The sequence below is a fragment of the Electrophorus electricus genome, chromosome 2 (genome assembly GCF_041902795.1).
Source record: "Electrophorus electricus isolate QZ-2024a chromosome 2, ASM4190279v1, whole genome shotgun sequence".
Lineage (NCBI taxonomy): Eukaryota > Metazoa > Chordata > Actinopteri > Gymnotiformes > Gymnotidae > Electrophorus > Electrophorus electricus.
In genome coordinates this window covers 8,219,111-8,234,379 of record NC_137498.1, presented here as the reverse complement: position 1 = coordinate 8,234,379, position 15,269 = coordinate 8,219,111, and the positions used below count along the sequence as shown (strand labels likewise).

The 15,269-nt window shown below is 39.4% G+C and overlaps 1 protein-coding gene across 1 annotated transcript; it reads left to right on the top strand.

The window, feature by feature from the left end:
• Window positions 1-697: 697 nt before the first annotated feature.
• On the top strand, window positions 698-15,001 carry LOC145643421 (polymeric immunoglobulin receptor-like). Its single transcript, XM_081694617.1, has 4 exons — window positions 698-716; window positions 3,269-3,586; window positions 5,073-5,390; window positions 14,326-15,001. The coding sequence occupies exons 1-4, from the start codon at window positions 698-700 to the stop codon at window positions 14,328-14,330; spliced, it is 660 nt and encodes a 219-aa protein (XP_081550743.1). The 3' UTR covers window positions 14,331-15,001.
• Window positions 15,002-15,269: the final 268 nt, after the last annotated feature.

Genomic DNA, 15,269 nt, shown 5'->3' with positions numbered 1-15,269 from the left:
ACTGTTTTTGGAAGATAAAGCCACAAAAACATTGTAAGAGGACACCAAAGCAAAGTATAAAATAAAGGAAAAATGTAGGATATGCGCCCTCTAAAGAACTTTTGGTGTATTTGGTGAGATGGGAAGGTGAGTGGCTACAGCTACAGCTGAGGAAGCACCAGGGGCTTCTGTCTGGGTCCCACTGGGCAGCCATATACAGGGCAGCTGTGTACAGCACAGGTTCTGAACTTGGCTGAAGGGTGCGGTTTCAGCACCTTGGACAGCAGTCAGGCTGCCTTGGAGATGAAAGATGTTTGGTCTGTGGTATTGGTCTACAACTCTGAAAATATTTTACTAAAGTCCGTTCTTATTTGGTTCTTTTAATGAAATCTACATCTCTAAGTACAAACCCCATCTCTAAGTAAAACTATATCATCTCTTGGAAACATTAAAATAAAAAATGGAAAAAAAAAAAATTTAGCAAAGCATTAGCCATTAGATTAGAACATATTATTCCATCACTGATCAAACTGGTTTCATCAAAGGAGACACTCAACTATTAACATGGTAGACTACTTAACCTAATACGGTGACGGTGGCAGTTCAGAGGAAGCGCTAGGCAAGGTTGCACCAAAGTGCTCTTTATTTTCCATTGTCAATGTTTGACGATACCACTACTAACGACAAACACTTCTCTGTTCCAATAGTCCTTGTAGCGATGTACACGTTGGGAGCAAGTAGTCCGACGGGCCACTAATGTGCTGCACTCTCTCTTGACCTGTGAGTTTAAATAGAGAGAACGAACAAGGAACAGGTGAAGGTGATTAGTAGGCAGGAGACTGGGAATGAGGCAGGTGTTTAGTGTGATCCCTAGCAGGAGTGGGCGTGTCCCTCCCGCTGGCTGCCCGGCCAACCGTGACAAATACGTTACACCTCACTCCACATATTAGAAACAGCTATGCAGAGAAGGCCTTCAGTAAAGAAAACCTGAAGTTTTTCTCCTCACATTGTGTAAAATCTTTAAAACCACACCTAAGGCCACAGTCAGTACTAATGTAATACCATCACAAAATTTGCATAGAGGTACTAGGCAAGGAAGCCCACTCTCTCTATTGCTGTTCTCAGTTCTTATATTTATACATTTATTTATTGCTATTTATGCTTTTTAGGGGGTTTGTCTTTTTGCAGTTTTTATTTTATTTTGTTGTTGTTACAGTGCAGTGCACACTAGCCTACAGCCTCAATTAGTTACTTTATAGATATCCACCATCATCAAACAGTTGTTAAACAGCTTTTGACAGCTTTAACAACAAAAAGAACAAAGTAACAGAAAAGGTGAGAAAATGTTTCTACTTCCTGTGATAACTGTTGGGTTGTGATGACATTGTACTGTCTACATCCAAAGCGGTCTTTACTTTGGTGACTCCTTTAGTGGTTCTGTGTCAGTGGGTGGATTTCAAAACTTCTGTTAAGTAATTTTTTCTTAATAGTATGAAAACTACAACATGATCATAGACTGCTGCATTCCACCTGTACTTTATGAATAATATGAATGTTATCAGACAATGCTCATGTTTACCTGATTAAATGATCAATGTTTATTTTGATCAGCATGTAGTCTAGAGCTCTTCCTGTCTGATCTGTCTAATATTTGCTAAGCTACACATTCAGTTTGGTCCTCTGATCACTAAGTGCAGGAGTGAAATGATGTGTCCAAACAGTGCTGAGGGGGATCACTGTGTAGCACTACTTCTTACTGCAGGATCACTTTACTGAGGATGGGGACTGAACACTGGGAAGCTCAGGAGGAAGTGATGACACTACAAAGACACTGTTTCACTGTTATATTTAGTTTGTATGTGTGTGAGTTTCTGTATGTGAGAGAGAAAGAAGTGGAGGAATAATTTATTTTGCACTTGAACACACTTCCCCTCTACTGTGGATATTAGTGGGTGGAGAATTTCAGTGGAGTTCTACTGAGAGAGTTGTAGAGTTCCAGGTCATAGTTGTGTGGTGATTCTTACAGTCTGGGGGGGGTTTTCAGTGTTCAGTACATTGTAGTTTTGTAGAGTGTATAAGATGTGTAGCAACGTTACTGCTGTAGCTGTGTGTAGTGTGTTGTGGAATGCAGGTGTGTTTTTATCTGCAGATGTGTTTTTACTTCCTTTTTGGAAATGATGTGCAGACGAAGTCCTGTGAAGCGTTTGAGGTTCTTCCTTATTGTACTGCTAAAGGACTCGAAGCTTTGGAGCATTGAAAGCTGGTGACAAAACAGCGACACCTGGTGGTTCTTAGAAATTATAGCAGCCACAGATTCAAAGCTGCACAATACAACACTCCACCGCCTTCATATTTCATTAAAAAAATGATGATCAGTAATGATGTTTAGTAATTAAATTCTGCAATAATTTATTTAAAATCATTGTTTCCCTTTTTATGTGAAAACGTAGTACAAAACTATACCGTCAGAAAACAGGGTGACGTTATGAAACATTTCCTATCCCTTTTGGCTTCTATAATTTGCACATTTCCAATTTTTTAGTAAAAAGATAAAGCTTCCAAGTTATAGGACAGTGCCAAACTTATGAAACAGTCTCAACCTCATCCTGTGTATCTGTGATGTTTGAAGCTTCAAACAAGATTAGTCACATGTTATTAGTAACTTTAGTGGTAATGTTAGTGGTTATAGTAACTTTAGTTGTTATAGTAACTTTAGTGGTAATAACTTTAGAGGGAGGGGAGAGGGATAGAAGGAAGGAGGGAGGGAGGCAGCGAGATTGAGTGAGCAAGGGAGTGAGAGAGGGAATGAGGGAGAGAGTGAGTGGGTGAGGAATGGAGGGAGCAGGGAGAGAGGGAACGAGGGAGAGGGAGGGAGGGATGGATGGAGGGAGGCCGAGAGAGGGAGGGGAGGGAGAGAGACAATCTATAATCAGTATAATCAGACATTTACATCTTATAACTTGATGGTCATGCATCCATCATACCATCATCTATTGGGAAATCTCTTAGTGATTTCCAGTACCATCATCAGTTGGCTGGTACCATCAGTACCATCAGGTGACTGGACCTGGAGCAATTAAGTATGTCATATATAATAATTAAGTATGTGATATATAATAATAATGGAGTATGTGATATATAATAATAATTAATTATGTCATATTTAATAATAATTAATTATGTCATATTTAATAATAATTAATTATGTCATATGTAATAATAACCATTTTAAATGTACATGTGCAGCCATGTTTAATAGTGAAGGCCTTTATCCTGTGTGTTTCTGCAGGCTGCAGTTTGGCAGAGAATCAGAAGACAGACTACATCACTGCATACACAGGAGACTCAGTACTGCTGCCCTGCTCCTGTACTGACCCACACACCAAACCTGAGAGTTTCACCTGGCAGAAATACAACACAAGAAGACAAACATGGGACGTGATCACCAGTGAGAGTGAACAGTACAGCAACAGAGTTCAGCTGGTTACTGCTCACTCTCCAGGAAAGCTCTCTCTACTCATATCACACCTGACTGAAGAGGATAAGGGAGCCTACATCTGTTATCTTACAAACCAGCAATATAAATACATCAGACTCACCATTAAAGGTAAAACATTGTTTTTGATCCAAATCCAACTGCAAATGATAAATCTAGCTTTAAGGTTTTCTTATGTATCCACACTAGCAAAGTCTTGGTTGTCTGAGTTACTTGTAGACTTTCTGCTGTTATATTTGTTGTTGTGCTGTCATCTGTGCACATTACCAGTAACATTTAGTTCAGTGATGGTCAAATACTCCTTTAATTGTAACAAATGTCTTGGGCAGTTCAAGTAAGAATTTCTCAGGTTTTTAACACACATGCTTTTTTGTTTTGGTTTTTCTGTTCCGACCCCTCGTTTGGTTTTCCTGTCACTGTTTTCATCTTTGTCTAGTTTGCATTCGTTAATCTTTGTATAAATATCCCTTGTTTTATCGTCTTGGTTGTGGGTCTTTGAATGTGCGCTCTCTCTCATCCTCCCGTGAGTTTATTGTTGTTTGGTCACGTTATTAGCCTACTTGTTATTCTAGTGTTTACTGTTTAACTTCCTTTTTGGTAATGATGTGCAGACGAAGTCCTGTGAAGCGTTTGAGGTTCTTCCTTATTGTACTGCTGAAGGATTCGAAGCTTTGGAGCATTGAATGCTGGTGACAAAACAACGACATCTGGTGGTTGTTAGAAATTATAGCAGCCATAGATTCAAAGCTGCACAATACAACACTCCACCGCCTTCATATTTCATTAAAAAAATGATGATCAGTAATGATGTTTAGTAATCAAATTCTGCAATAATTTGTTTAAAATCATTGTTTCCCTTTTTATGTGAAAACGTAGTACAAAACTATACTGGGAGACAACAGGGTGATGTTATGAAACATTTCCTCTCCCTTTTGGCTTCTATAATTTGCACATTTCCAAGTTTTTAGTAAAAAGATAAAGCTTCCAAGTTATAGGACAGTGCCAAACTTATGAAACAGTCTCAACCTCATCCTGTGATCTGTGATGTTTGAAGCTTCAAACATGATTAGTCACATGTTATTAGTAACTTTAGTGGTTATAGTAACTTTAGTGGTAATAACTTTAGTGGGAGGGGAGAGGGAGAGAAGGAAGGAGGGAGGGAGCGAGATGGAGAGGGGGGAAGGGAGAGATGGAACAAGGGGGAGGGAGGGAGGGATGGATGGAGGGAGGCCGAGAGAGGGAGGGGAGGGAGAGAGACAATCTATAATCAGTATAATCAGACATTTACATCTTCTAACTTGATGGTCATGCATCCATCATACCAACATCTATTGGGAAATCTCTTAGTGATTTCCAGTACCATCATCAGTTGGCTGGTACCATCAGTACCATCAGGTGACTGGACCTGGAGTAATTAAGTATGTCATATATAATAATAATGGAGTATGTGTTATATAATAATAATTAATTATGTCATATTTAATAACAATTAATTATGTAATAATAACCATTTTAATAATTGTAATAATAACCATTTTACATGTACATGTGAAGCCATGTTTAATAGTGAAGGCCTTTATCTCGTGTGTTTCTGCAGGCTGCAGTTTGGCAGAGAATCAGAAGACAGACTACATCACTGCATACACAGGAGACTCAGTACTGCTGCCCTGCTCCTGTATTGACCCACACGCCAAACCTGAGAGTTTCACCTGGCAGAAATACAACACAAGAAGACAAACATGGGATGTGATCACCAGTGAGAGTGAACAGTACAGAAATAGAGTTCAGATGGGTACTGCTCACTCTCCAGGAAATCTCTCTCTACTCATATCACACCTGACTGAAGAGGATAAGGGAGCCTACATCTGTTATCTTACAAAGAAGAAATATAAATACATCAGACTCACCATTAAAGGTAAAACATTGTTTTTGATCCAAATCCAACTGCAAATGATAAATCCAGCTTTAAGGTTTTCTTTGGTATCCACACTAGCAAAGTCTTGGTTGTCTGAGTTACTTGTAGACTTTCTGCTGTTATATTTGTTGTTGTGCTGTCATCTGTGCGCAATACCAGTAACGTTTAGTTCAGTGATGGTCAAATACTCCTTTAATTGTAACAAATATCTTGGGCAGTTCAAGTAAGAATTTCTCAGGTTTTTAACACACTTGCTTTTTTGTTTTGGTTTTTCTGTTCCGACCCCTCGTTTGGTTTTTCTGTCACTGTTTTCATCTTTGTCTAGTTTGCATTCGTTAGTCTTTGTGTAAATATCCCTTGTTTTATCGTCTTGGCTGTGGGTCTTTGAATGTGCGCTCTCTCGTCCTCCCGTGAGTTTATTGTTGTTTGGTAACGTTATTAGCCTGCTCGTTATTCTAGTGTTTACTGTTTAACTTCCTTCTTGGTAATGATGTGCAGACGAAGTCCTGTGAAGCGTTTGAGGTTCTTCCTTATTGTACTGCTAAAGGATTCGAAGCTTTGGAGCATTGAAAGCTGGTGACAAAACATCGACACCTGGTGGTTCTTAGAAATTATAGCAGTTATAGATTCAAAACTGCGCAGCATTATAAACAATTACAACACTCCGCCGCCTTCATATGTCATTAAAAAAAATGGATGATCAGTCATGATGTTTAGTAATTAAATTCGGAAAAAATTTGTTTAAAATCATTGTTTCCCTTTTATGTAAAAACAACAGGTTGGCGTTATGAAACGTTTAATCTCACTTTTGACTTCTATAATTAGCACATTTCCAATTATTTTTAGTAAAAAGAAAAAGCTTCCAAGTTATAGGACACTGCCAAACTTATGAAACAGTCTCACCCTCATCCTGTGCTTCAGTGACGTCTGAAGCGCCGACCATCGTTAGTCACGTGTTGTTAGTAACTTTAGTGGTAATATTAATGGTAAGATTAACTTTAGTGGTAATAGTAACTGATACAAGCTTCGGTACACAGTATGATACAAGCTTCGATGCCTTAGTATCAAATGTTACATCACAATTTTATTGTTTCTGCACAGTTCCTGTATCGTGTTTCTCCCTTTTTGGTGTTCCATTTAGTCAGTGTTTAGTTTGCATCATTTTGTTAATTTTGCCGTTGTGTCCACCTGTTTTGCAAATTAGGAACTTTCGTTTACACATGTGCGTCAAGTCCTGTCTGCCTCTGCGTTACATTATCGTTCTGAAAACTGCATAGTGTGCAGATCATTAATGTTGGTGGACCAGCTGGATCAAAATCACTAATGTGTTCTTATTTTAGATTTTTGATTTAAAATATCTAAAATAAGAAGCAAGGCTTTGCTATGACAAGTTGCAAATGGGCGTAAACAAACAGTCATAAAAGTTGATTTAGTCAATGTTGATGTCAGCTTGACATTACAAGTGACATATTTGGAGCTTGTTACTGTAATTATTTATCCCTGTCCCACCCCTGTTATGAGAATATGCATAACCACCTTTCTAAAATTCCTGTCTTAATATATTCTGCTTTGTCAGTGGTTCAGCCAGCCTAAGATAGGATTTGACCTACTAAACGTGCAGTGTAGAGATTGGATACTTTACAGGAAACTGGTGTCAGCACTCTAAATATATAGAAAAATATAGCTGGCTCTTCACTCAGCCTCAATCCACCAGTGCAGAGAATTCTGACTACACCTTTGGATTTCCTCTCTCTTAATAAATTATCAGTGATTAACATCATCTGCGAGCGTCTGGACTCCATCAGTCTCATTACAAATACTACACGGAGAGCCGAGCTTCATGAGTTCAATGTAGCAAGGGGTTAAAGAAGGTGAAGTGGGTGGCCAGGCCAGGAACAGTAGAGCATGTCTGCTGGGGCTTCCAGGCAGAAAAAAAGAAAGAGAAAGAGAGAGAGAGAGAGAGAGAGAGAGAGAGAGAGAGAGAGAGAGAGAGAGAGAGAGAGAGAGAGAGAGAGAGAGAGAGAGAGCACAAGCCCAAGGGAGAGAGTTCTCCAAATGTACGTCTTCAGTCCACCAACTCTGCTCCAGCTCCACTCTCAGCTCTGCTCCAGCATTCACTCCATATGGTTCAGAATTTCTTTAGTCTGATCTTGATTGATCAACAGCAGAGTTTGTCCAACACTGACTAATCAAAGAGTAACCACATACAAGCAGCATCCCTGTCATAGCACATCCAAGAGGAACCCACAGCTGGTAGAGTGATTTACTGTCCTGAATAACAATTGATGAATAACAATATCTCTGCAAGAGACCACAGATGACCACAACAGTTGGGACAAACAAGAACAAGACTTTATAGTTGAGAGTTTGGCCTACACATATAAATATGTTATGATTTTCTTGGTTGAAATGACATAGTATGCCATGACAAATGACGTTGTAGCTCAGTCTCTCTCAGTGTACATATATCTCAGCTACCTATGCTTCCAGATCCAAGACTGTTGAATAAATGTGTGATCACTGTTCTCCCTCTGACATATGCTGCTTGCTAAGGCATCTTATTTAGGTTAAATTTAAAGGCAGCATCAGACACTAAATCTGCAGTATAAATAATCTTTGACACCGAACACAAGAAAAATCTGCCGGGTGAAAAACCTCATTCACTTGAAGGGGCAAGAGCTTTACTTGCTTCTTTCTTAAAGAAAAGCAGTTGCTATTATTATACTAATTATTAAAACAATGTCACAAGTAGTGTTAGCTGTTTTCTGAAGGACTACGTTCCCCAAAATTACACAATACCAAGACCGCCCATAATCCCCTCATTTTGCTCCACCCATGTGGTGGCAGTTAGATGTGACCGACGCTTAAGTCTTCATACATGATGGGATTGTAATTAGAATGGGAATCTAACTGGATCATTTCTGTTACTCAGACCTTTGCCTGTACAGACAACACCAGACCCCTCACTAGACACACAGACAAACTCAGTGAGATCAGGTGGAAAACTGAACAAACATCAGCACTTCAAGAATCTGTAGCATTTGTTGTATGTGCCACTTGATTGCTGTAACAGCTGGAGTGCCACAGGGCGCGGAGCAGGACGCACAGACTCCCTCGACTTTGACAGACATTTATTAACACATAACACTTACGACGGCGGCATTCACACAACATAAATGGATAACACGAATACACGTAACACTGGCAGGAACACTAACGACGGCAACACAAACATATACGTTTAACATGAATACACGTAGGACTAGCAACACAAAAAATTACCAACACTAATGCACATACCAACAGGGGTTTAACTACACACAGACACACACAACATTAAACCAGGGGCAGGTGTGTGCCATCAACTTCACTGCACGCGGTGGGCCGTACTGCATATAGCAACTGGTCTGTACCGATAACTACTGTACTACATAAAACAAAAAATCTATCCAGCAGCAGGATCTGCAGTTCTACTTCTGTCTGTTTCTAGTTACATCTTCTGTTTGTATTTGTATTTCATGCCTGTAGTTAATGATTCTTGTCTCCTGTCCTGTTTAGGTTCTAGTCAGTTATATACCCATATTACACACGACTTGTTTAGTTTCCTTATTTAGTTTCTACTGTTCTCATTTGCTCTAGAGAGAGGTGGAGAAAGAGAAAGAGGGAGAGAGAGAGGGGGAGAGAAAGAAAAGGAGAGAGAGAGAGTAGGAGGGAGGGAGAGAGAGGGGAAGATGGAGAGAGAAAAGGAGAGAGGGGAGGAAGGCAGAGAGGGAGGGAGGGAGGGAGGGAGGGAGAGAGAGAGAAAGGAAGAAATAGAGAGAGAATGAGGGATGGAGAGAGAAGGAGAGAAGGAGGGAGGGAGGGAGCGAGGGTGGGCAGAGGGGGAGAGAGAGAAGGAGGGAGGGAGAGAGACAATCTATAAGCAGACATTTACATCTTATAACTTGATGGTCATGCATCCATCTATTTGAAAATCTCTTAGTGATTTCCAGTACCATCATCAGTTGGCTGGTACCATCAGTACCATCAGGTGACTGGACCTGGAGCAATTAAGTATGTCATATATAATAGTTAACTATTATACTTATTATAACTATAACTAATAGCAGTGGTGTTCAGAAATTATAGCAGCTATAGATTCAAAACTGCGCAGCATTATAAACAATACAACACTCCACCGCCTTCATATATCATTAAAAAAAAAAGGATGATCAGTAAAGATGTTTAGTAATTAAATTCTGCAATAATTTGTTTAGAATCATTGTTTACCTTTTTATGCGAAAACTTGATACAAAACCTTACTGTCAGACAACAGGGTGATGTTATGAAATGTTTACTCTCCCTTTTGGCTTCTATAATTTGCACATTTCCAATTTTTTAGTAAAAAGATACATTATAGGACAGTGCCAAACTTATGAAACAGTCACACCCTCATCCTGTGGTTCGGTGACGTTTGAAGCTTCAAACATCATTAGTCACGTGTTATTAGTAACTTTACTGGTAGTATTAGTGGTAACAGTAACTTTAGTGGTTATATTAGTGGTAATAGTAACTGATTCAAGCTTCAGTACACTGTATTAAGAGCTTCGATGTCTTAGTATCAAACGTTCCATCACAATTTTATTGTTTCTGCGCAGTTCCTGTATCGTTTTTCTCCCTTGTCAGTGTTTAGTTTGCATCATTTTGTTACTTCTGACATTGTATCTACCTGTTTTGGAAATGAAGAATGTTTGTTTACACATGTGCGTCAAGTCCTGTCTGCCTCCACGTTACATTATCGTTCTGCAGATCATTAATGTAGGTGGACCAGCTGGATCAAAATCACTAATGTGTTCTTATTTTAGATTTTTGATTTAAAACATCTAAAATAAGAGGTAATGCTTTGCTATGACAAGTTGCAAATAAGTGTAAACAAACAGTCATAAAAGTTGATTTAGTCAATGTTGATGTCAGTTTGACAATAAAAGTGATATATTTGGAGTTTCTGTTACTGTAATTATTTATCCCTGTCCCACTTACCTACAACCAATGGCAGAGGTGCAGGCAAAGGTTTAATGCACATAAAACTTTTAAGAAATGATCTGATTCCAAAGTATGCCTGTAATTACAATTTAGCATGTGTTATGCAAAATCTAGCATGTGTTATGAGAAAATGTGTGATTAGGTTCAAGCTAGGTTCCAGCTATTTTTTATAAACTGCTGACACCAGTTTCCTGTAAATGTAAGACATTAACATAAAATTGTGAATATTTGTCTAATTAATTTCATCCAAATAATTCAATATTTCATTAATTTTGCGATCCGTATCTCTTACCTGTATGTATTATGCAGTTTGTGTGTGCAGGCACATTCGGAGCTGTTAGGTGTGTTATGTAGCTTTAATAACAACATCTCTGCAAGAGACCAGAGATGACCACAGGATCTGGTTTACACAAGAACAAAAAATTTATAGATGAGAGTTTGGCCTACAAGTAGGAATATGTTCTGACTTTCTTGGTTAAATGACATAGTCATGACAACTTACTTTGTAGCTCAGTGTATTTCAGTGTATAGCCAGCTACCTGTCTGAGGGCATTATAGAATTTATAATTCTAATGAAGCATTTATATACAAAGTCTTGAAATTGCTTTCTTTCCAATTTTATTTTTTCTTAATCTTGTAGCTGGTTTGATTGAGCCTTTAAATTCTTAAAGAAATGTATGGAATGTCTATGAAGGTAATGAATTCGCTTCTGGTAGCGAGTAATTTCGCTTCACGCCCGATGATCTATAATGGAGGCCTATATATCTATATTAAAGATCAATGTTCGTGCTGAGTTCATCTAGCTGAAACCTGCTAATTAATGCAGTTTGGAAGTGAGAGCTAATATAAAACCAGAGGATGGTGCTGCACTTGCTTCTTTCTGAGAGAAAAAAACAGCTGCAATCACTTTACTAGTTATTTTTTTCTCATCCGTTAACACAAAGTCACAAAAACCAGATTAACAAGTCAGATAGTGTTAGCTGATTTCTGTAGTACTACATTACCTCCAAAATTAAACAATATCAAGACCGCCCATAAACACCTGATTTTGCTCCACTCAGGCGAAAAAGGAGTGATGTGGCAGTTAGATGTGACAGACGCTTAAGTCTTCAAAACGATGGGAACAGGAATCTAATTAGAACGGGAATCTAACTGGATCATCTCTATAAATGTCCATTTCTGTTAGAATGGTTCCTACTCAGACCTTTGCCTGTATAGACACAACACCAAACCCCTCACTAAACACAGACATACTCAATGAGATGAGGTGGAAAACTGAACAAAGACAAGCACTGCAAGAATGTGATCAGTCGCATGTGTTGTATGTGGCACTTGCCTTGATATAAAGAATTCTAGTGCTTCCACACTGACGATCTATCATGGAGTTATACATATATTGTCTGATCTTTCTTTGACTGGTAGAATGGTGTGGCATTAGAGATCAATCAACATTTTAATAGTAATAAAATAAAACACCTTATTTATAGACCAGGCCAGAACACTTTCAATACAGTGTCAGGACAATCATTGTCAAAGCGTTCATTTATAACAGTCATATGGGAGTATGACTATTTATTCTCTCTGGTTGCATTCAGTCCCCACCAAGTATTATCGCTGGTCTATCAGCATGTACTGAGCAATTCCCTGGTGTGTGTATATCTGGCTATTACCCTCGCCTGTTTCACTTCATAATTGTTGCTTATTCCGCTACAAATAAAACTCGGCTGTCTGCAAGCGTCTGGCCTGTTCTAAGACGTCACCCCTCACTTGGTCAGCAACAACTAATTGTAACGCGGGAGGGGTGGAGAGCGAACACTTGTGCAAAGTGACGACGCCATAACGAACCAAACTGATTGAATAGAATAAATAAATAATAAGTTTAATAATCGACACAGACTAACAACACATTATAGAATGAAGAACAAACAGGCTAACAGAAGAATAATATGATAACAGGGTGAGGGCGAGAAATGAGCAACAAGTGAATAAAACATTAAGGGAAGACTAACGGAGAACAACAATAATGAAACATAACAGTGAGCATAAAGACAGACAAACGGGAACAACACAGAACGGGGCTACCTAAGATAAGCAAACAATATTGACGACGAAGATACAGAACTAAACAAGGAAAGCAACATGCAGCAGATCAGACTAAACACGGAGAACAAATGAGATCGAATGCAATGATAGTGACCAAACGAGAACTGACCAGAAACCATGAAAGCCACTCTAAGACAAAGACAATGACCGACAAACAAAATACGTAGGGACGGGGTTTTATAACACTACAATCAGGGACAAACCAGGAACAGCTAGCATGAAAGGGGAGGAGACAGGGAACCATGGAGACGAATGAAAACCCAGAAGAATGGGAATGCTCAGGTTTGTGGATGTGACAGTAACCCCCCCCCCAAAACCAGGAGTTGGAACAGCAGGACAAGGGACACTAACAGGAACAGAACAGGCCAGATAAGGAGCAGGGACAGGAACCAGACAAGACAAAGGAACAGGAGACTCAATAGCCGACACAGAATCCAGGGTACCAGGAGCAAGTAAAGAAGCCAAGATGGGTCCAGGAGCAGGTATGAGACCAGGGGTTATGTCACCGACAGGCACGGGGGCAGGGACCGACTGAGGGACTGAAACACAATGGGAAAAGGAGTGGGATCTGAAACATAAATACCTGAGCAGAGGGTTTTATACAGATAGTGTGTGGGGTTCCCTAGTTGTATGGGGTCCATGGTGAGTTTCTGATACAAAGTAGCTCCTGATACACTGATGAATGTTTTTTATGATGGCTGTTGTGATCTCCAGTTTGAAATCAGTGGAGATGGTGGTGTGTAGGAAGCTCAGACTCCACATCACTTACTGTACTGAGTTACAAAGGGAGATGGACAGTTGTCTTATTTCAGAAATGTATCATCCATCTCTACTGCCTTTTGCATGTTGACCTCCAAGTTGTTTTTAGTGCACCACAAAGCCAGACGAGCCACTTGACTCCACTAGCAGTCCCGTCAGTGTTGCTAACGAGTCCTGTTAGGGTTATTTGCTTGATGATAGCTGGAGATGCACTTGTTGGTGTAGCAGGAGAAGAGGAGGGCTGAGCGTGTCCAGCCTTGAGGAACCCCAGTGCTGATGGATAGGGGCTCTGACAGATAAGGTTCCAGGCACACAAGCTACTTTCTATCTGACAGGTAGTTGAAAATACCCTGACAGACGCAGGGTTCCACTCTTAGTTGTGTTGAAAGCAGAGCTGAAGTCTACAAACATGACTCTGTCATAAGATCCTAGAAGGTCCAGATGAGTACAGACATAGTGTTGATTGTGACTGCATAGTGCAGATTGCTCTGTATGCAAAAAGTCCAAGGAGGTGGGAGTGATGAACTTGACATAACACAGAACCAGCTTCTCGAAGCATTTCATGACTACTGATGTTAAAGCTTCTGACCTGTAGGTATTAAGGCTGGTTATATCGTCCTTCTTTGGACCAGGATTATTTACCACTAAATTCTACCTGTGTTTCACTTCACCTGTGCCCTTATGGAGCACAGCTCTTATCACTGCATTCATATGAAAACGGGGTCTTCTGGACATGTACCAATGATTTCACACCACATATAGCATATTGTTGTTGCTCTTCACATGATGGTCATAGGTGCATCTGAACTGTGTATTTGTATGCATGTATAGACTCCTGTATACAGTATTTTTGTGAAAGTGTGTGTTAGTGTTTACACAAGTTTGCTTATTTTCCATTTCTGTGTTTCTACATGAAGATTCGAGTGTCCTATACGCAACTGTAAATCCAAAAGCAAAATGCAAAACAACACAAGAACAGGTGTGTATCATACTGAATGTGTGTTTTGTAAACATGTGTTATGTAACAATTGTTAATGTGTTATTCCTACAGGATGATGTGACTTTCTCCACTGTAGTACACAGTCAGAAAACCAAACCAACGTCCACTCCAATGGATAATGCAGATTCTACAGAAGATGCCAGCATCAGATTAACTTCAAATTAAGCACACATGCACACACACACACACACAAATGCAATCAAGCAAATAGGACAAAAAACAAACACACAAAAACATGTATGGTAGCAAGTAAATAGCAAGTATTTTATGTTTTATCACCATAAATGCCTCATTAGGGGTTAATCTGCTGAAAGGTGATTTGAATACAAGCTGTGAATTGTTAGCTTTTCTGCATGTAATTTATTTAGTAGTAGTAAAATTTTCATGGTTCGGCCCCTCCTCCCAGACATCTCCTTGTGTGTGTGCGTGTGTGTGTGTATACCACGCCCTCCCTGTGTTTCACACCTGCTCCTCATTTTGTGTCATTACTGTGCGTGTATATAAGTCTCCTATTTAGTAGTGGATGTTGTCGGTGATAGACTAATACAATGTGCTACGTTGTCTGTTGTCTGGTGTTAATAAACGTAACTTTTGTCGGCTCGTTCGTGCGTCCTGCCTAGCCTCCATCTTTACATAAATGTGCATATCATTTTATGTCAAGTGCTTTATTGTTGACTGTAGCCATTAATTCACTGTGAGAATGTATTTCTGTTTTAAAAATAAAGAGCAAAAGCCAGATGAGTGTGCTTTCTATTTTTACCTGCTTAAAATGACACATTACACCTTTATAGAGGTGAAGCACAAAATGAGTTTAGACTGTGTCCTGAGTTACCAGTCTATAGGTACATCTGCCCCATAGCTATGATTGTAGAATTGGTTTAGGCTATAAGACATGACACTGTTTCATGGGTTTCTAAATCTCTGAAAGTGTAGATGGGATATTTTTCATCAGGTTACCTAAATTATTACAAATTCCATTAGCATTAAAATGACAA

Excerpts from the sequence above, each read along its gene's own strand:
- LOC145643421 (XM_081694617.1), top strand. Across the intron at positions 3,587-5,072 it reads CATCAGACTCACCATTAAAG|GCTGCAGTTTGGCAGAGAAT; the intron begins GTAAAACATTGT and ends GTGTTTCTGCAG.